The sequence below is a fragment of the Bos javanicus genome, chromosome 10 (genome assembly GCF_032452875.1).
Source record: "Bos javanicus breed banteng chromosome 10, ARS-OSU_banteng_1.0, whole genome shotgun sequence".
Lineage (NCBI taxonomy): Eukaryota > Metazoa > Chordata > Mammalia > Artiodactyla > Bovidae > Bos > Bos javanicus.
In genome coordinates, this window is record NC_083877.1 from 51,032,488 (window position 1) to 51,055,618 (window position 23,131).

At 39.2% G+C, this 23,131-nt stretch overlaps 1 protein-coding gene across 2 annotated transcripts in view; it reads right to left on the reverse strand.

Moving 5' to 3' along the window:
- The window catches only part of MINDY2 (MINDY lysine 48 deubiquitinase 2), an 85,569-nt gene extending 62,665 nt beyond the window's left edge, over window positions 1-22,904 (reverse strand). The window contains exons 1-2 of one of the 2 annotated variants that reach the window (XM_061431154.1): window positions 21,872-22,904; window positions 4,113-4,170 (exon numbers count right to left, since the gene is read on the reverse strand). In XM_061431154.1, coding sequence (XP_061287138.1) covers window positions 4,113-4,170; window positions 21,872-22,711 — 898 coding nt within the window. In that variant the 5' untranslated portion in view covers window positions 22,712-22,904. The remainder of the gene's footprint in view (window positions 1-4,112; window positions 4,171-21,871) is intronic. The other variant, XM_061431155.1, reaches the window with a different exon arrangement.
- Between the last annotated feature and the right edge of the window lie 227 nt (window positions 22,905-23,131).

A 23,131-nucleotide genomic window follows, 5' to 3' on the forward strand; every position in this document is an offset into this window, starting at 1 on the left:
CTCTTCAACATACTCACTTGGCAGAAACCCAGCTCTGGTTAAACCCTGCTCCTCCACTATTCAGGCCTATACTCATGCAGCAGAATGTGACTACAGAAATCATACCACCAATGCTGGCTGGTCTCACTAACCCCAGGGTAAAACTCAGGAATCATATTGCATCTCCTCATTCACTCTCCCACATATCTAAGCAACTATTTTATTATACCTTCCTTCTCATCTTCAATAACTCCTCCTTCATTCTCACTCTCAGCTGATGACCTGATTACCCATTTATTGAGAAAATAAAAGTACTTAAAAGACCTTCTACAAGCTACCATACCCACATCTACCCATCTACCTATATCTTAAAAAAAATTTTTGTATTTATTTATTTTTGGCTGCGCTGAGTCTTTGCTGCTGCCTGTGGGCTTTCTTTAGTTGCAGTAAGCGAGGGCTACTCTCCAGTTGCAGTGTGTGGGCTTCTCATTGTGATGGCTTTTCTTGTTGTAGAGCTCAGGCCCTAGAGCATTCAGGCTTCAGTAGCTGTGGTGTAGGAAGGTCAATAGTTGTGGCACACATGCTCTGTGGCATGTGGGATCCTCCCAGGCCATGGAACAAACCCATGTCCCCTGCATTGGCAGGCATATTCTTAACCACTAGACCACTAAGGAATTCCAACCTGCACCTATTTTTAACAGTCTATCTTCTCTTCTATTGCTAAGGATGAACTACCTGTATACCTAAGACTAATTCTTCATTTATCTAAAGTGTATTTTTCAATTCCTTTCCTCCAACTTTCTCTTGTTAAAACCAGCTTTATTGAAACATAACTCACATACCATAAAATTAACCCATTTAATGTGTACAGTTCAATGTTTTTGAACTATATTAACAGGATTGTGAAATTATCATCATGATCTAATTTTGGAACATTTTGGCTCCCCCAAAAGAAGTTCTATACCCTTTAGCAGTCAATCTCTATTTCCCCCCTATATTCCCCAGTCCTAAGCAACCATGAAGCCTACTTTCTGTCTCTAAATTTGCCTATTCTGAACATTTCATATAAATGGAATCACATAATAAGTGGTCTTTCATGACTTGGCTTCTTTGACTTAGCACAACATCTTTAAGGTTTATATTTAAGAATACATCAGTACATTTCCTTTTATGGCTGAATAATGTTTCATTATATGGATATACCATAGTTGGTTTATTCATCAGTTGATGGCTATCTGGATTGTTTCCAATTTTTTGGCATATATGAGTAATGCTGCTATGAATGTTCCTATACAAGTTTTTGTATGGACATATGTCTTTATTCCTCTTGGGGGAAGCTATAGGGTTATATGGTAATTCTATATTAGCTATTTAAGGAACTAACAAACTGTTTTCCACAGTGGCTGCATTATGTTCCATTCCTATTGGTTATGTCTTAGGACTTCTGATTTTCTCTTGTGCCTACTCCAGTCAGGTTTTCATCCTGTGGACTTACTGAAGTTACCAAGTACCTCTGTATGGCTTCAATCAGTGGTTAATTTTTAGTCTTAACCCTGCAAGGCCTATTAGCAACATTTGACTCAGATAGTCTCTCATTCTTTACTGAAACTCTTCATTTAGATTCTAGGAAATCAGTCTCCAGTTTTTCTTCTACATAGCTGAGTTTCTATATATTCTTCCTCTTCTCCAGCTTCTAATCACTGGCATGTCCCAGATTCAGTCCACTGATGTCTTCTCTGTCTACGGATATATTATTTGTGACTCAGTGTAATGATCCTTTATATGATAGTTACTGTTCCCAAATGGGTATTTACAGGCTAGATATGCACTGTCCAACACAACAGCCAGTAGTGACATGTGGCTACATTAATTTAAATTAAAATTAAATATTCAATTTTCCTACAATTTAAAATGTAGCTGAATATTCGCTACATCAAGAGCCATATGTGGTTAGTGGCTAAGAAAATGGACAGCACAGATAAAGAACATTTCCATCAACACACAAAAGTTCACTGTACAGTGCTGATCTAGACCTGTCTTCTAGGCTCTAGATTTATATATCCCACTGCCTCCCTGATATCTCCACTGGAAAGTCAATCAGATCAGATCAGATCAGTTGCTCAGTCGTGTCCAACTCTTTGCGACCTCATGAATTGCAGCATGCCAGGCCTCCCTGTCCATCACCAACTCCCAGAGTTCACTGAGACTCACGTCCATCGAGTCAGTGATGCCATCCAGCCATCTCATCCTCTGTCGTCCCCTTCTCCTCCTGCCCCCAATCCCTCCCAGCATCACAGTCTTTTCCAATGAGTCAACTCTTCGCATGAGGTGGCCAAAGTACTGGAGTTTCAGCTTTAGCGTCATTCCTCCCAAAGAAATCCCAGGGCTGATCTCCTTCAGAATGGACTGGTTGGATCTCCTTGCAGTCCAAGGGACTCTCAAGAGTCTTCTCCAACACCACAGTTCAAAAGCATCAGTTCTTCGGCACTCAGCCTTCTTCACAGTCCAACTCTCACATCCATACATGACTACTGGAAAAACCACAGCCTTGACTAGACGAACCTTTGTTGGCAAAGTAATGTCTCTGCTTTTGAATATGCTATCTAGGTTGGTCATAACTTTCCTTCCAAGGAGTAATAAACATCCCCAAACCAAAATCCTGATATTCTTCCGTAAACATATTCCTTCCATTTGTTCCCGTTTCAGTTGATGTTAATGCCATCCTTCCAGTTGTTCAAGCCAAAAATCACTGGGTAACTCCTGACTTCACTCTAACTCCACATTCAACTAATCAGCAAATTCTGTCTGTTCTATACTCAGAATCTGACCATATTTTATAATCTCACTTCTGTTACCCTGTTTGAAGCCAGAGAATTCTTGTTAAAGAATCTTAAAGTCAGATCATGTCAGTCCTCGGTTCAAAATACTTTAATGGCTTCTCAGATCACCCACAGCAAAAGTCAAAGTTGCTATAAAGGCCTAGGATACTCCATATGATATGATTCCATTGTCTCTAACCTCATCTCCTGACACTTTCCCTTTGCAGTCCTGGGCAGTCCTTCTGGCTGTTCCTCAAAAACACTAAGCATATTTCAGCCTTTTTCTATGAAATATAATTTAGAAATCACAAAGTTTAAGAATCACCAAGCTAGAGTAAAAAGAGGTATAAACAGAAACTTTATTTTCAGATATCTAGATAGTGAAGTAATCTACACTTAATGATGAGGTTCCCTAGCCAGTGAATAAGATTAAATTATATTAATTATATAAGTAAAAAGGTCTTCCAAAAGCTGTAATCTCAATTATTTCACTAAACTTACATCTCACAAAAAAATCAGTTAGCTAGTTGTCTGGAAGAGCACAGACAAACTAATCAGCTAATAAGATCTTTTTAATAGAAATTTAATTACTAAAAATAAGAATATGGATTAAGATTTCTCATTTGGTAACAGTGCAAATATATAACTTCTTATTTGTTAAGTTGTAAAAGACCTCAGTGTAATAAATAACTACCTGCTCTGTAAACAAGTTCTACTGAATGCAGCTGATCTGCAAACTGTGTATTACGCTCTGTTTTAAAATAAGAAGCTTGCATAAGAATGCAACTCAATATGCTGCTTCCTTCATCAAGAAAAACTCGCTATAAAAATATTTCAGATGGACTAAACAGTGTGCTTCCTAAAGTAAATGTTTTATATGCTAGTACAACCCTCTATTTCACTGCAGACTGGTCTAACATTTTATTGACTGGCATAGGTTCGTGAACCATATTTTGGGTAGCACTGCTCTAAATCACTTCCTGGATTTTAATTCAAGTCTATTCAATATTTTTAAACACTCTCTACATGCAGTGTTAAGAGTTTCTGTGCCATTTCCCATTCTGTAATTTATTGGAATTAATATATACCTTGTTGTTTTCTAGATGTCACTAGTCTCTTTATTTACATTAAAAAATTTTAACGCTGGTTAGAAAGAAGTCTGTAACATCCAAGAACAGAAACACACTAATAAAATTATTTAGTTACGAGATTAAAAATAGCTTCAAAAAGGTGAAATTTGGTAATAATATTAGCTTTGAAAACTTTGTTTTATCTTGAAAGAGATATAAAAATCATTCACTTTTCAACACTAACCTAAATATTCCATCAGCTGTTCAGCAGTTATGATTTCCATCATCGGTGGAAGTTTCACCTGAAAAACAAAGTATTTTTTCTATAAAATCAAATGTTTTAGGTAATTAAAGTGTTTCTTCAGTCAGAAACACAAGTATGTATCTATATTATATGTATCTACTATATGTATACCATACTCACTTTAACTAATCTTTAATACAACAATAGCTTTGTTGTATTAAAGATTAGTTTAACACAATCCTATCACCATAAAATTCAAGATCTCACAGTCACTGAGAAATCTGTTTTCAAAAACAAGCGCTATGCCTTTCATCACCCATCCTGATTGTCATTAGGCACATGCAACAGTGTCCTGCGTGACAGAAAATGTGGTTAAAGGGCAGGAAGTGGCACCAAACATGTTTTCACAGATCACCCATGAAGCAATTTTTCTGAAGACAGGCTGGAACACAGCTCAATATCCCATCACTTCAGTCTACCTTGACCATTTTTTATTGTTGTCGTTGAATAGCTAAAATGAATACAGTATAAAGGACTGGTCATAAACCGAAGTATTCATACTATATGAGCCCATCTGTAAAATTTTAAAAAACAGGCAAAACAAACTACACTATTTAGAGCTGCACATGTACTAAAAAAAGAAAATGGATACTATAAAAATCAGGACTGTAGTTAACCCTAGGAATAAGGGAAGGGGTTATAGTTAGAATGAGACATACAAGAGGCTTCTGGGGTGCTGGCAATGCTTTATATTTTGACTTGCATGGTAGTTCCACTGTTTGGTTTATAATTAGTCTGTTAAACTGGACATCTCTGTTTTATGTATTTTCTGTGCTACATGTCACGATAAAAAGTTTAAAAGTAGATATATATGTTATAGTCACATCTAAATTTCAAAAGTTAATTCAGCTGCAACAAAGTCTAAATTTTTCAAATGAATTATCAGCTGAGTTATACAGATATTACAGCCAATGATTGTAAATATTTTAGCTGATTTACTAAAAAGGATACTCCTTGGTATATTTATAGAAGAAAAATAAATACTATAGGATGCAAACTCAAAGTAATTAACATATCAATGATAGAATAGCAGCATAATTCAAAAATCTTCAAGAATTAATATTTTAGCAATTATTTTCTGTTCAACCAAGGAAATCATTTAAATCAGCAATTCCTCCAACAAGTGTTGAGGAAAGTGCTCTGAGTATTTATGTTATCAAATGTAGTAACAGTATGTGACACCTCTACCTCTTTGTTTGCTTTTAAGTCTTAAAAAAAATCCTTGTAAAACAGGATGGTTTTAGACCCTCTGAAAGCATACCTGACAGTTGAAACGGATGAGTTAGTCACCCGGGGGCTTTATCACTCAGTGAAAACCAACAGATGTCATGGAGGTTTTGATCATTCTAAATAATTTTTATTTTCTAGGACATTTAGAAAAATTTTAATAAACTTTTTTTTTTTTTTGGCTGCACCATGTGGCATGTGGGATCTTAGTTCTCTGACCAGGGATTGAACCAATGCCCCCTATAGAGGAAGTACAGAGTCTTAACCACTGGACTGCCAAGGAAGTCCCAGAAACTGTAATAGACTTTTTTTGGAGCAGTTTTAGGTTTACAGAAAAGCTGAGCAGAAAGTACTGAGAGTTCCCATAAATATTATTTTTTAAGTTGAAATTCATTGTCAAGTTAAAGTCCCCTGCTTTTCTAAATAAAGTTTTATTGGGTGTCACTCTCATTTGTTTATGTACTGTCTCTGGCTGCTTTGCACTATAATAGCAAAGTTGAATCTTTGCAGCAGAGACCAGGTACAGCCCATAAAGCCTAAAAATATTTACTATTTGGTCCTTTACAGGAGGCCTTCCCAGGTGGCACTAGTGGTAGAGAACTGGCCTGCCAATACAGCAGATGTAAGAGACGTGGTTCCGATCCCTGAGTCAGGAAAATCCCCTGGAGGAGGGCATGGCAGCCCACTCCAGTATTCTTGCTGGAGAATCCCATGGACAGAGGAGCCTGGCAAGCTACAGTCCATAGGGTCGCACAGAAGTTGGACACAACTGAAGCAACTTAGCACGCACGTACCTTTACAGGAAAAGTATGCAGAATACTGCTTTAGATGATTTTAACTGCTTTTAGGTAATATTTCATCAAGGTGTTTCAGTACCACTTTGAAGGTCTGATATTTAAACTAGTAGTTTACATACACTGTGAATATTTACATTCTGAATAATTGTCAGACCAATCTGAAAGTCCCATTTACACCTAACAATGCTTTTTGAAAAAAATAAGACCTATACATTCTTTTATTCCAGACAAATCCAGTACAGAAACAGATTCACTAGAGGGCTTCCCTGGTGGTCCAGTGGTGAAGAGTCTACCTGCCAATGCAAGGGACACGGCGGGTTCAATCCCTGGTCTGGAAAGATCCCATATGCTGTGGAGCACACAGGCCTGTGAGCCACAACTATTGAGCCTGTGCTCCAGAGCCTGCAAGCCACAACTACTGAAGCCCACACACTCCAGAGCCTGTGCTCTGCAGTAAGAGAAGCCACCATAATGAGAAGACTGTGTACCACAACTAGAGAATGCCCCTGCAGAGCAACAAAGACCCAGAATAGCCAAAAGTAAAATAAATATATATATTTTACTAGAAAATCCCATAAACAAACAGCTTATCCTCTTTTGGTCAATGTAGTGATCTTACTATAAAATTGTCAAAATAAAAAAGCAAAGTACTAACAAGTGTATGTATTTGGGAAATACATTCTATAATCCTAGATTTCTGCAAATAGATGATTTCAGGTTTTAGTCTTGCAATTTCCAAATAATAACAACGGCCTACCACATCTTGCTTCAAGTATTTGAAACAGGAAATGACAATCTTTATATAGATTTTAGACGTGCGACAACAAATATGTAAATATTTTAACTGACTATTCCCAGGTATACTCAGTAGTATATTCAGTTCCTGAATCTTAGCCAGCTAAAAATCCTGGATGTTCACTAAAGCTAGAGATTAAAGAGTACAACAGTGAAGAAATACTTGCTTCCCACCAATACTTAGGAACCATCAACAGATTTTAATTTTTTTTAACCACAAAAGGATCTTCCTGCAAGCTCCTTCTCTTTTTGCTTCCCTCTACCACCATCACCACAAAAGCAAATGCCAAAGATTTTGTTAATGATCCTAAGACTTTCTTTCCATTGTCTCTTTAGAGTTTATTAAAGGAAAAAAAACACACACACAAAAACATGTTATGGGAAAGCTAGCCAAGAATACAGGGGGGGAAAAAAAATCAATGAAACTAAGAACTAGTTCTTTGAGAAGATATAACAAAACTGATAAACCTTTAGCCAGACTCATCAAGAAAAAAAGAGAGGAGGCCCAAATCAATAAAAATAAAAATGAAAAAGAAGGTACAATTATCACCACAGAAATACAAATCATAAGAGAGTACCACCAACAATTATGCTTCTGAGGTGGCACTAGCGGTAAAGAACCTGCCTGCCCATGCAGGAGACACAAGAGACACAAGTTCAATCCCTGGGTCAGGAAGATCCCCTGGAGGAGGAAATGGCAACCCACTACAGTATTCTTGCCTGGAAAATTCCATGGACAGAGGAGACTGGTGGGCTGTAGTCCCTAGGGTCACAAACAGTCAGCCACGACTGAAGTGACTAAGCACACACCAACAATTATACTCCAATAAAACAGACAACCTTAGAAGAAATGCACAAATTTCTGGAAATGTATAATGTCTCAAGACTGAACCAGGAAAAAAAATAAAATATGAACAGATTAATTACCTGTAATGAAACTGAATCAGTAATTTAAAAAACTCCCAACAAATAAAAGTCCAAGATCAGGCTCCCTAGTAGCTCAGTGGTCAAGAATCTGCCTGCAAATGCAGGAGACACAGGTTCTGTCCTTGATCCAGGAAGATCCCACATGTCACAGAGCAGTTATGCCCGTGTGCCTCAATTATTGAGCCTAAGCTGTAGAGCCTGGGAGCCACAACTACTGAGCCTACATGACATAACTATTGTGAGCCCAAGCGCTCACAGTTGTGAGCCTGTGCTTCACAAGAAAAGCCACTCCAATGAGAAGCCAGCACACTGCAACTACAAAGTAGCCCTCGCTCTCCAAAACTGGAGAAAAGCCCACACAACAGCGAAGACCCAACAAAACAAAACAAAAAAAACCTATTGATTAGGTAGGACATTGGTCAACCATGCATCGGTAGCAAACAATTGTGTGTGTGTTGTCTGTTGTTTTACAGCTTTGTTTCCAAGCCTATTGATGTTTAGTACAATAATAATTATTAAAAAAATAGGATGAATTCTAACAAACATTTAGAAAAGAGTTAATACCTATTCTTTTCAAACTATTTCAAATATCGCACACAAAAAAATGCTTCTGAACTCATTCTACGAGGCAAGTTATCACTTTGATACCAAAACCAAAGATATCACACAAAAATGAAAATTATAGGTCAATATCACTGATGAACATAGATGCAAAAATCCTTAGCAAAATATCAGCAAACCGAATTCAACAATACATAAAAAGGATTACACACCATGATCAAGTGGAATTTATCCCAGGGATGCAAGGATGGTTCAGTTCAATATCTGCAAATCAATCAATGTGATACATCACATTAACAAACTGATGAATAAAAATTGTATGTTCATCTCAACAGATGCACAAAAAACTTTTGACAAAATTCAGTATTAATTTATGATAAAAGTTCTCAACAAATTGGGTATAGAGAAAACACACCTCAACATAATAAAGACCACTTATGACAAGTCCACAGCTAACATCATCTCAGTGGTGAAAAGCACTTCACCATTTCTTCTCAGATCAGGAAGAAGACAAGGATGCTCCCTCACACATTTTTTTTTGGCTGCACCATGTGGCTCTGGGACCTTAGTTTCCCAGCCAGGGATTGAACCTGTGTCCCCTACAGTGGAAGTACAAAGTTCTAACCTCTGGACCTCCAGGGAATTTCTGTCACTTTTATTCAACATAGTATTGGAGGTCCTAATCATAGCAACCATGCCAGAAAAAGAAATAAAAGGAATCCAAATTGGAAAAGAGGAAGTAAAACTATCAATGTTTGCAGATGACATGCTATACACAGAAAATCCTAAAAACACCAAGAAACCACCAGAACTCATCAATGAGTTTGATAAAATTGCAGGATACAAAATTAATATACAGACTTCCAAAAACAGTAACACTTTCAATGAGGTTTTATATAAAACATCATCTGAAATATATTTTAAATGAAGAATTGACAGAACTTTATGACCAATGAAAAGTGGAGGATAATGGGAAAAGAAAAATTAACTCTAAAGTTGACTCTAAGGTTTAGGAAACTCCAAAAATTAAGATCCCTACACCTATTGAAAACAAAAAATTTGGTAAGTTTGTAGAAGAAATGATATCTGCTTCATAACTGTGAAATTTAGTTTGACATTCAAACAGAAAGTTGAGATGGAACTCAGGAGACAAAGATTTTTTATTTGTCCATGAATTATTTGATTCCTATGCTGCAGTCTATTTTTCATTACTTATGGTAAAATGGATCACTAAATAATACATAAATAATACAATTTCTTGGAAATTCCCTGGTGATCAGTGGTGAGGGCGCCACACTTCCAGGACAGGGAGGCACAGGTCAGATCCCTGGTTGGGAAACTAAGATCCTACAAGCCATGCAGCGTGGCTAAAAAAAAAAATTTTTTTTCTCAGTTCAAGTTTCACTGATTTTGAATATGCAGTAAATCATATAGTATTGATGAGTTTTTAAGTTCAAATTGTAAAATAATTATACTGTAAGTACTGTTAACTGGAATCAAAGAGAAGAATGTAGGTTTTTTTCAAAATAAGAGCTAAAAAACTTAAGGATCCTTTCAACATGCTTTTAATTCTGGTTCCAGCAAATAAACATGTATTACAAGCTACTGTAAATCATGTTTTACATTCTAATTTCTTATAGGTAATATTCATTTATTATTAAAAATAATTACTGTACTTAAAAATACTAAATATTTAACTTTCTACTTGCCATCAGTATTTCAAATCAGGAACTTTTAATAAGAGACAAGCTTCAACTTCTAGCAATTTGCAACACTTTTACCACAGATGTTTATCATAACTCAAACCCCACAACATCAAGGCCTATTTAAAAATGCTTAACATCAGAAATTATAGATGCATCCATATGTATTAGATTTTCAAGAATGTCCTATTTAATATGCAATTCAAAGGATTATAAAACAGTGAAGAATGTTGTTCCAGAGAATTTTCCCAGTAAAAGATTCATGAGTAAAAGAAGACATCTTTAGTTCAAATTTCACTGGACTTATACTTAAGCAGCTCAGCAAGCTTACCAATGCTGAAAAACCTACTAAAGAAAAAGTAACAGTGAAATTTTTATATTAATTGCTTGCAAGATAGATGAGAATAGGATAAGGTAAGAGACCAGTTAGAAGGTACAGAAGATGGAAAGTAGCTTGAATTAGGAGAGTAGCAGGACAGAGAAAACTTACTAATTTTTGAAAATATTAAAGAATACAGTCAATAAACTTTCACGGTTAAGGCAAGCTCACTCACCACAGAACTCAAGAAAGGCTCTGAAATTGGAAGTGACAGAGAATTCACAGGACATGGGATAAAACATATGGGGCTGAAAACAGAACAAATCTGTGCAAAGAGTAGATCCCTAGGATTTGTTCTAAGGAATCATGATTCATGATGTCTGTTTCTGCTTCTCTGACTTTATCACTAGCTCTTCTTCCACCCTGGTTTGTTCCAGGCCTATTGTCCACCAGGTGTTATCTTTAACTTTCCAACCAAATATCTGAACTAAGAGCTCAGGTTCTGGAGTGGGTATCAACTTACCTTGGGTGAGTTATTTGAACTTTATGTACCTCAATTTTCTATGTATGTAAAATAGGAACAATAACTACACAAGGATCTTATGATGTGGTTGAGAAAATTAAAACAGAAAATGCATACAATACATATAAAATACTTAGCAGAGTATCTGGACATAAAAATAATTGCGTACTTAGGGTTATTATGATACTACCTGTGTGCAAATGCTACCTGGGACTCAACATCAACAAGGACGGAAGGAAAATGGGAAAGTTTTCCACTGAAGGACTACTCATAGCAAAGGGACAAGAAAAAATGAGGACATCACTAACAGGACAACCACCACAGGGAGTATTCATAATATCATCTGCCCATTTCCACTTTATTTCACAAATCCAGAGATATTACACCAACCCTAATTTTTAGGACTGACTGGAAATGAAAACTTCAGAAGTGCTGCTTGCATCTTTTGTGTAAACAAACTCCACCACTGTGTGAAGTTTTTATCTTTCCTTAAAGGATCTATATTTAAGAACAAATAGGGTGGGCAGAGGCTAAAATGCAATCTTTGGCTCACCATCTGTTTTTCCATTTTTATAAGTAATAACTTGGCCAAGAGGAGCTACCCCAAGTCCGAGGTCAGGGGCAGCAGCCAGGAGGAGCTACCCACGCCCAAGGTCAGGGGCAGCAGCCGGGAGGAGCTACCCAACATCCAAGGTAAGAGAAACCCAAGTAAGAGGCAGGCACTGAGAGAGGGCATCAGAGGGCAGACAGACTGAAACCACAATCACAGACAACTAGCCAATATGATCACATGGACCATAGCCTTGTCTAACACAATGAAACGAAGCCATACTGTGTGGGGCCACTCAGGACAGACGGGTCATGGTGGAGAGGTCTGACAGAATGTGGTCCACTGAAGAAGGGAATGGTAAACCACTTCAGTATTCTTGCCTTGAGAACCCCATGAACAGTATAAAAGGCAAAAAGATAGGACACTGAAAGATGAACTCCCCAGGTTGGTAGGTGCCCAATATGCCACTGGACATCAGTGGAGAAATAACTCCAGAAAGAAGGAAGGGATGGAGCCAAAGCAAAAACAACACCCAGCTGTGGATGGGACTGGTGATAGAAGCAAGGTTCAGTATTGCATAGGAACCTGGAATGTGAGGTCCATGAATCAAGGCAAATTGGAAGTGGTCAAATAGGAGATGACAAGAGTGAACATCAATATTCTAGGAATCAGCAAACTAAGATGGACTGGAATGGGTGAATTTAACTCAGATGACCATTATATTTACTACTGTGGGCAGGACGGAGAAGGCAATGGCACCCCACTTCAGTACTCTTGCCTGGAAAATCCCATGGACGGAGGAGCCTGGTAGGCTGCAGTCCATGGGGTTGCTAAGAGTCGGACATGACTGAGCGACTTCACTTTCACTTTTCACTTTCCTGCACTGGAGAAGGAAATGGCAACCCACTCCAGTATTCTTGCCTGGAGAATCCCAGGGACAGAGGAGCCTGGTGGGCTGCCGTCTATGGGGTCGCACAGAGTTGGACACGACTGAAGTGACTTAGCAGCAGCAGCACCAGTGGGCAGGAATCCCTTAGAAGAAATGGAGTAGCCATGATAGTCAACAAGAGAGTCCGAAATGCAGTACTTGGATGCAATCTCAAAAAACGACAGAATGATCTCTGTTTGTTTTCAAGGCAAACCATTCAATATAATAGTAATCCAAGTCTATGCCCCAACCAGTAACACTGAAGAAGCTGAAGTTGAACAGTTCTATGAAGACCTACAAGACCTTTTAGAACTAACACCCAAAAAAGATGTCCTTTCATTACAGGGGACTGGAATGCAAAAGTAGGAAGTCAAGAAACACCTGGAGTAACAGGCAAATTTGGCCATGGAGTAAGAATGAAGCAGGGCAAAGGCTAATAGAGTTCTGCCAAGAGAACACACTGATCATAGCAAACACCCTCTTCCAATAACACAAGAGAAGACTCTACATATGGACACCACCAGATAGTCAACACCAAAATCAGATTGACTATATTCTTTGCAGCCAAAGATAGAGAAGCTCTATACAGTCAGCTAAAACAAGACCAGGAGCCGACTGTGGCTCAGATCATGAACTCCTTATTGCCAAATTCAGACTGAAATTGAAGAAAATGGAGAAAACCACTAGACCATTCAGGTATGACCTAAATCAAATCCCTTATGACTATACAGTGGAAGTGAGAAATAGATTTAAGGGACTAGATCTGATAGACAGAGTGCCTGATGAACTATGGACGGAAGTTTGTGACATTGTACAGGAGACAGGAATCAAGACCATCCCCAAGAAAAAGAAATGCAAAAAAGCAAAATGGCTGTCTGAGGAGGCCTTTCAAATAGCTGTGAAAAGAAGGGAAGCGAAAAGCAAAGGGGAAAAGGAAAGATATACCTATTTGAATGTGGAGTTCCAAAGAATAGCAAGGAGAGACAAGAAGGCCTTCCTCAGCGATCAATGCAAAGAAATAGAGGAAAACAATAGAATGGGAAAGACTAGAGATTTCTTCAAGAAAATTAGAGATACCAAGGGAACATTTCATGCAAAGATGGCTCAATAAAGGACAGAAATAGTATGGACTTAACAGAAGCAGAAGATATTAAGAAGAGGTGGCAAGAATACACAGAACTGTCAAAAACATCTTCACGACCCAGATAATCACGATGGTGCGATCACTCACCTAGAGCCAGACATTCTGGAATGTGAAGTCAAGTGGGCCTTAGGAAGCATGACTATGAGAAAAGCTAGTGGAGGTGATGGAATTCTAGATGAGCTATTTCAAATCCTGAAAGATGATGTTGTGAAAGTACTGCACTCAATAAGCCAGCAAATTTGGAAAACTCAGCAGTGGCCATAGGACTGGAAAAGGTCAGTTTTCATTCCAATCCCAAAGAATCCTCAAACTACCGCACAATTGCACTCATCTCACATGCTAGTAATGCTTAAAATTCTCCAAGCCAGGCTTCAGCCATATGTGAACCATGAACTTATAGACGTTCAAGCCAGTTTCAGAAAAGGCAGAGGAACCAGAGATCAAATTGCCAACATCCGCTGGATCATGGAAAAAGCAAGAGAGTTTCAGAAAAACATCTATTTCTGCTTTACTGACTATGCCAAAGTCTTTGACTCTGTGGATCACAATAAACTGTGGAAAATTCTGCAAGAGACTGGAATACCAGACTACCTGACCTGCCTCCTGAGAAATCTGTATGCAGGTCAGAAAGCAAGAGTAAGTACTGGACATGGAACAACAGACTGGTTCCAAATAGGAAAAGGAGTACGTCAAGGCTGTATATTGTCACCCTACTTATTTTACTTATATGCAGAGTACATTATGAGAAACTCTGGGCTGGATGAAGCACAAGCTGGCATCAAGATTGCCAGGAGAAATATCAATAACCTCAGATATGCAGATGACACCACTCTTATGGCAGAAAGTGAAGAACTAAAGAGCCTCTTGATGAAAGTGAAAGAGGAGAGGGGAAAAGTTGGCTTAAAGCTCAACATTCAGAAAACTAAGATTATGGCATCTGGTCCCATCACTTCATGGCAAATAGATGGGGAAAGAGTGGAAACAGTGGCTGACTTCATTTTTCTGGGCTCCAAAATCACTGCAGATGGTTATTGCAGCATGAAATTAAAAGATGCTTACCCCTTGGAAGAAAAGTTATGACCAACCTAGACAGCATATTAAAAAGCAGAGACATTACTTTGCCAACAAAGGTCCGTCTAGTCAAGGCTATGGTTTTTCTTTTTTTTTTTTTTACCAACCTAAATATAAAAACGTGGTAATTATAACAAGAATACTTTGACAGTTTTTACTGGGAGGGTATTTATATCTTTTTTTTTTTTTTTTTTTAGGTAGTCTTTATTTTTTTTATTTTTTTTTTATTTTTTAAAGGCTATGGTTTTTCCAGTAGTCATGTATGGATGTGAGAGTTGGACTATAAAGAAAGCTAAGTCCGAAGAATTGATGCTTTTGAACTGTGGTGTTGGAGAAGACTCTTGAGAGTCCCTTGGACTGCGAGGAACTCCAACCAGTCCTTCCTAAAGGAGATCAGTCCTGGGTGTTCATTTGAAGGACTGATGTTGAAGCTGAAACTCCAATAATTTGGCCACCTGATGCAAAGAGCTGACTCATTGGAAAAGACCCTGATGTTGGGAAAGATTGACAGCATGAAGAGAAGGGGACGACAGAGGATAAGATGACTGGATGGCATCATGGACTCAATGGACATGGGTTTGGGTGGACTCCGGGAATTGGTGATGGACAGGGAGGCCTGGCGTGCTGCAGTTCATGGGGTGGCAAAGAGTTGGACACGACTGAGCGACTCAACTGAACTGAACACTTGGAAATTCTCAAAAGAGCTTTGTACCTTCTTTAGGAAAAGTGGAATATGAGAATATTTGTGTGGCTACAATATTCCTATAAGTCAGGAAGTAATAAAGAGAAAATAAAACCTAGTCAAAAGCAAGAAAAGGGTCCAAGAAAAGAAAAGTCACCAGGAGAGAAGGAGAACTAGAGCAAAAGCTTTCTGGGAAGAAGCACAGCCTCTGCAGGTGATAATGAGACAGAGGATATGTCCATTTGAACTTCACTGAATTTTCTGCCAATGGCCTTCTGCTCATTTTGCTATTGCGTTGCTCATCTTTTTCTTTCTAATTTATTTATTTTTGAATATTTATTTATTTGGCAGATTGTGGGATCTAGTTCCCTGACCAGGGATGTAACCTGTACCCACTGCATTGAAAGCATGGAGTGTTAGTTACTGGGGCACCAAGGAAGTTCCTTTTCTAATTTATGGGTTCTTTGTAAACTGAGAAATTAGCCCTTAGACACATACAGTAGTCTCGCAGATAATTCCCTCAGTTTGTAGTGTGTGTTTTGAATTAGTTCCTGGTGAAGTTTTTTGGGCGAAGGGGTATATTTTTGTCTATTTTTTAACCTTAAGCTCTTTTCTTTTTTTACTGAATCAAATATATCAATTCTTCTTTTACAGTTTTTAGATTTAATGTCTAAACCTAGAAGCAACCCGCCTAATATAAACAAACTTAAGAATCCTGGTGTTCCTCCCTTGATGTGGAGTGGGAGATCACTTCAGCTCCTGCTAAGCAAAAAGAAAAGAATTTTCCACCCAAAAGGGCTAGGCAGGAGAGAATATGTGCACATCTTAAATACAAGATATTGAAGCACATCTTAAATCAGAATAGTGCATTTAGTCTTCCACTAACATGTTACATACCAATTAGGTATTACAATACTATATGTCCTCTACTGCAAGTACAGTATAAGTTACATATACATATATGTCTATATGGACTTCCCTTGTGGCTCAGCTGGTAAAGAATCCACCTGTAATGCAGGAGACCTGGGTTTGATCCCTGGGTTGGGAAGATTCTCTGGAGACGGGAAAGGCTATCCACTCCAGTATTCTGGCATGGAGAATTCCATGGACAGTATAGTCCATGGGGTCGCAAAGAGTCAGACACGACTGAGTGATTTTCACTTCACTTATGTCTATATATATATATATATATACACACACATACATATATATTTGAGTATGTGGGCCTTAAACCTATATTCTTTCTATAAGAAAACAAAAGTGTGACAAAGGAGGGACTCCCTCTGTTATTAAACATGTCTCATGATATAAAAATATTAATGCAGAAGCTTTTAAAAATGTTTTATAATGCAAAAGTTAAATCATATGCAAAAGTAGAAAAAAATAACAGCATAATGACAAATACCCATCACTCAGATTCAACATTTATAGTATAGGCCAGTATCATAAGAAAGTAAATTTTACATTTCTTCTGACTTGTTGATTTTTATAAACATAACTGATTCATTGGGTCATAGTCCTCAAGTAAACCTATAAATGGCATTGTTTTTGATAGATAAAATGAAAGACTAAAGAAAAATTATTTAAAAACAACCAAAACCAGTCTCTTTTAAAGAAGCAAATGAAAATATTTGTTCTAAGACATAAATTTGAGTCAATTTACCTGGTGTCAGTTAAGAGAATTAGAAAATTTGAGCTCAAATTAAATTAATGAACAGATTTCCTTCTTTCCTGATTTACTGGATTATCAAAGCTCAACTATTTTACAGATTATTAATGATCATCTATTTTCCATCAGTCCTAAACCAACACGTCTAATTAAAACTCCAACATTTCCAAATCAGTACTTATCATGTTTGATAATTTTACCTGTCATCTCTCACTCAGAAACATGGTACTTCCTTCCTCTGAATCACTCAAATCCTCCTAATGTATTCAGTTTATTGATTTCTTTCTTTCTTTTTTTTAAAGTTTCCCAACCAGGGACAGAACCTGTGCCCTCTGCAGTGGAAGTGAAGAGCCCTAACCACTGGACTGCTAGAGAATTCCCTAGCAGAAAAATTAAAAAATTGATTTTTCTCATTGCTTCATTCTCCCCCCAAAAAGATGATCAACTCTTTTACTTTCAACCCTTAACTCCACTGACTCACAATGAATCAACCCTTGAAAAACCCAATACTTGATAATCCTAAACAGCCATTCTTCCCCCTCTTGTTTCCAGAGATAAGAGAACTAATGGGGGGAGGAGCAAAACTGACATACTAGAAGTTTTCAGAGTACGCCAATTTAGCCAGGGCCACTTACAACTTTCTACTTATGCCTCAATTCCTAGGCATAATTTCCAATGAGATGAGAACTTCTTTAAAATACAACATAATATTCTCACAAAATCACACTTTGAAGCTTTGCAACCTCTCCTCTTAATTACTGGCAAGTTCAATAGTTACTACTGATGAGATCAACTGTTACTTTGCCAAAACTGAGAATGAGGCCTCAATTTTCACTTTTCTCTCCATTTTAATTAACATAACCTTGCTTTGTATCTTCTTTCCATTACTTCAGGGCAAAAAAAAAAAAAAAAAGATTGTTGTTCTTTTCCTCTGAAGAGAATTTTACCACCTCTGAGGATTCCACAATATCCTAACTTTGTAATGCCCTATTCTCAAACCTGTCCTTTTTGGCAACAATCTTTCCTACTTCACCAGTTCCTTAACGCTGTTGCATTTGACAATAAGTCACTTAAAAAAAAAAAAAAAATTAAGAGTCTCTCTCCCAGACAACTGTTATGACATTGTCCCATTTCTAGTTCTCATCTACATCTCAAATTGGGCCTATACTGGTTTCTTTTATACTCTTTCATCTTTACTGCTTACATTCCCTTCTCCCCACCGCCTTTATTTATTTATTTGTCTGTGCTGGGTCTTCACTGAGGCATGCAGGACCTTTAGTTGCAGCATGCAGTATGTTTAGTTGCGACATTCAAACTCTTAGTTGCAACATGTGGGATCTAATTCTCTGACCGGTGATGGAACTCGGGCTCCTCTGCACTGGGAGTGCAGAGTCTTAGACACTGGACAACCAGGGAAGTCCCTCCCCGAATAGCTGAGAACTACTGTTCACCATTTACTATGGAGAATTAATTTATTCTCATAGATACCATACTTAAATCTATGCAATAATTCTCCAACTCAATTTTTCCCATAATTTTGACCTCTTTTCTGAGGCCCATTCTATTCTTCTGAAGGTATAATAAACATTTATATTTTTATGACTTACTGTTAGTAAGACAATTCCAATCTGACACAACCAAACGTTGCATCAACTTTCCCATCAAAAGCACATTCTCTATCTTTTGAATGATCCAAGCAATTCTCTATTACTCAAATTGGAAAAAGTATCACATCCTTAATTTCCTATATCCAGTTAGTAGTCAATTCATCATTTAGGCTGTGTGGCACTATCCTCTTAAAAGAAAAGGGGTAAAGAATTCCCCATCCAAAAGAGTTAATCTCATCAATTCCTGTTGCTACACTCACTACAGTCTGACTTCTAGTTTAATCTCAAATGAAAAGATCTCTTTCATTATGTCATTCCTTTATCCAATAATTCATAATAGCTTCCTATTATCAACTATATATAAAGTCTAAACAAGCCTAGTGATGGGTCCTCTGAAATCTGACAATTACCTTCATACACTGAAAGAAAGTTAAGTCACTCAGTCATGCCCGACTCTTTGTGACCAAGGACTCTAGCCCACCAGGCTCCTCTGTCCATGGAATTCTCCAGGCAAGAATACTGGAGTGGATTGCCATTTCCTTCTCCAGGGGATCTTCCCAACCCAGGGATGGAACCCAGATCTCCCGCATAGCAGGCAGACTCTTTACTGACTGAGCCACCAGGGAAAACTTTCATACTCTAATTACTATTTTTCTCTACAACTGCATTTCTCAAACTTTTTGGTCTCAAGACCCTCTTCAGTCCTAAAAAATCACTGAGGATCCTAAAAAGCTCTAGTTTAAATGGATTCTATCAACATTTACTATACTAAAAATAAAAATTGAGAAAAATTTTAAACACAAGAATGCAGAGCACACATTCCATTAACCGTCAGGGCAAGGATGTCATCACACATCATACAGCTTGGAAAATTCTATTAACACTGAAAGAATGATAGTGTAAAAGGCAAAAAACAACTAAGTACTATTCTGAACAGTACTGACCTCAGAAACCCTGGATCACTTTTAGGACACTGCTCTATCCAACCTTGCTTCTCTTAATACATCTCCTTATCACTGATGATTACTAAGTAATTTTTGTGTGCATCAATAACCTTAAGGTAGAAAGAAAAAAAAGGTAAGAACCAAAGACTTATAAAATAATCTTAACGCTCTTTAACATGCTTTCTCATTCAGAGTCTGACCTAACATCAATTTTATTTCCTGCTACTGCCATTTCCTTCTCCTCCTCCGCCGCAGTCCAACCAAGGTTAGAATCCCCAAATAGAACAAACCTTTTTCTGCTTCAGCATCTTTGAATATACTACTCCCTTGGCCTGAAAGGAATTTCGTTTACTCACCCATCAGACCCAGTACATAGGTTACCTCTTCTATGAAGCTCTCCCTTGACACATTCCACTCTCACTTACACTTTTCTCTGTAATTCCATAGCATAATTCCACACTGCACTGGGGTTATGGTTTATATGTCTGTCTCTGAATCAATACTAAGCTACATGAGGGCACTCTTGCATCTTACTCATCTCTGTATTCTATTATCTCACACAAAGTGGGAACCCAAACGTTACGGTCATTCACTTGAAGCTGTCTTTCAAAGACCAATCCAATGCTCATCTATCCTCAAATATGTGAGACCACAGCACTTGCTCTTTCCTTTGAGCTTCTGCAGGACTATGCAGAAACTAGGAAGTGAGAAAAGCCTAAAGGAAACAGTTACTCCTTCAGACAGATTGGAGACTTTGGCTTATAGGATGAAATCTAACTTCTTAGTCTAGCATTCAAGGTCCTTCATCAAGTGGCTCTTCACCTTTTCAATCTTATTTTCTATTATCTTGCAATATGAACTTTCCACTCCTGTCATCCAAAACACATACACACATGTATTATTCATTCTGTTTTCATTCGTTTTTGTTTATATCCTTCCCTCTCTCAGGATTCCCATTTTTCTGTTATTTTAAATCCTACTTTTTCCTTAAAAGCTTCCTTCAAGATATAAAAATTTCATGAAGCTCTCTGGAACTACACCAGACTAAAGGAAAATTTCCCCTCTTGGGATGTCTAATGCATTTCAATCTGCTTCCTATAACCTAGTATTTACAGTATATTGTCTTGCATTGTTCTTTAGTAATTTCAAGGAGTCAATGCTGCAGTTCCAAATAGCTCAACAGCTCTTCAAGAGCAAGCAATCTCCACAAAAAACATTTGAGTGCCATTATGCACTTGATAGTGGTAAGATTTCTAATCTTATTTCTTTTGCATTATCCCTTGCTAGACAGGAAGATGAGGGACTTTCATAAACACTATTCCCTTTACTTGATTTTCTTTCTAACTGGTCACAATAATCCAGGTTATTTTTTTCTAGGGAACATTTTATCTATAGATACAGCTCTCAATTTGACAGTAAAATATGTGCTCTAAAATGCATCTTCTCAGCACTCTAAAACTGCAAGCTTAAATAAGACACTTCATGTACAGGTAACTCACTCCTGAGTCCTCAGTACAGTTACTTTTGAAGGGTCCTTTCCTCTTTTGCTCCTTTATCTTGAATATGTCTTTTCTTATTTGTTATTATAATTTTAGCTCTCTTAACACATTCTGTGTGGTTATGGGTAATAATGCTAGACTATTTAACAAGAGTCAAAGAAATGAGGCAAATAAAAACCATCCATAAAATAAAAACAATCTTTGAAAACCAAGAAATTATGGTAATTAGGTCTCAGACCATTACTTTTCCATAAATGGAATTTGTCTAGGGGGCCACATCTTCCCTATTACCACGTCCTTAAGTATCCACACCCAAATGGAGCATAAACATAACCATCAAAACTTGCTCCCTGATATAATGGATTGATGATAACTTCTGAAGATGATTTTGTCCAGTTCTTCACGCTTTTGCATATAGGATAAAGTCAGTAAGAAGGAATAACAGAAAAATATAGTTAAAAAATAATCAAAAGATTTAGGATGCTCTAAGACCTGGCTGTTTTCAAGTGCATCAGGCACAGCTGTTGAAAGCGACAAGAGAGATCTTAGGTTGCCCGCAGTTCTTTCTGACATACACATGAGAATATTCCTTAAACAAGACAATCTCAGAGTGAGTTTCGTGTAGGAAGAAACGGGGATTATTGATGAATGAGGAAAGAAAGGAAGAAGATATCAGCTGACAATGCAGCAACTCTCTCACCCCTCTTTTACCCCTCCCCAAAAGCTGTAGGAAATAGAAGCTGCGGAATGTACCTTCCAGGCCAGAAGCAAAACATTGAGGATGGCCAGTAAAGGGCAGGGGCCATTCTCATTCTGGGTGATGATAGGTGTGTTCTCTTCCTTCCACTGGATCCACTTGATATGATAGACAGACTGTCCCGGGAAGCGTTCCTTGGAGGCCGCCAGCACCTGGGCTTCCTCCTCCTCCACCTCCTCTCCACACAGGGGCACAGCCCCGGGCAACACCGCCGCGCCCTCCTCCTCCTCGGGGACCCTGTTCTCAGCTCCTTCCTCACTATTAAACTCGGAGCTACTGGGGAAAGAATGTAGGTTAGAGAACGACTCCAGGGAGTCCAGGCTCGGCGATTCCCCAGGAGGGCTCGGGTCGCTGCAACTGCTGCTGAGGCCGCCGCCGCTGCTGGGCTCCGAAGAGCCCGCGGCCGCCGACTCTTCCTGGCAGGTGCCGGCGGGATCCGGCCGGGCGCCCCCATCTCCCGCTGGACCCAGCCCATGGTCAGCTCCGGCCTCGGCTGTCTCCGGGGAGGCGGTCACCTTGTGCTGTCCTCTTACAGGCTCCTTCTGGGCAGCAGGACTCTCCAAATCGCTCTCCTTCAAGTCCAACCTCGGAAGCGAGCTGCAGGGTACCAGAACCTGAGGAGAGCGGGCGGGAGAAGCCGAGTCCGAGAGGCTCCTCCCGCCGGCCGCCGCCCCCTGCCCCTTCCCGCCGCTGCTCTCCGCCGCCCATACTCCAGGACCATCCCCAGCGGCGAGCCTGGTCTCTTGTTGCCCTTCCTGCGGAGAACCTGTCCCTGGCGCTGGCCCGGCGGCCACTCCGTGTTCTAGCGGTTGCAGGCTCTCGGGGCCGCTCTCCATACCCAGCCGCCCGCCCCTCGCTCTAAAGAGACCACGGCGGGATCTCCTCAGACAGCGCCTCAGACGCCATGACAGCGGCACTGGCAGCTACAGCGCCCTTGCGCGGCCTCGGCCAGGCACGTCACAGGGGAGGGCTCCGGGAGCGCGCGCGCGCGCCGCCGCGCTGTCCGTGGGCCCTGGGCGTGCCTGCGCGTGCCTGCGCGCCGCCGGGTGAAAGGGACACTCACAGCGACCGCCCACGGGGCTCCGCCTCGCCGGCGCGCCCGCGCGCTCTGGCCAGCGCGGGGCGTGGAGGGCGTGGCTAGGAGGGCGTGGCCAGGAGAAAAACATCCTCTCATTTTGTGGCCGGAAGTTGAACTCTGGGGCAGCTAGACCGCGCGCGGCTTCTTTAAAGGCCAGCGGGGAGGCGGTCAGCTCGGG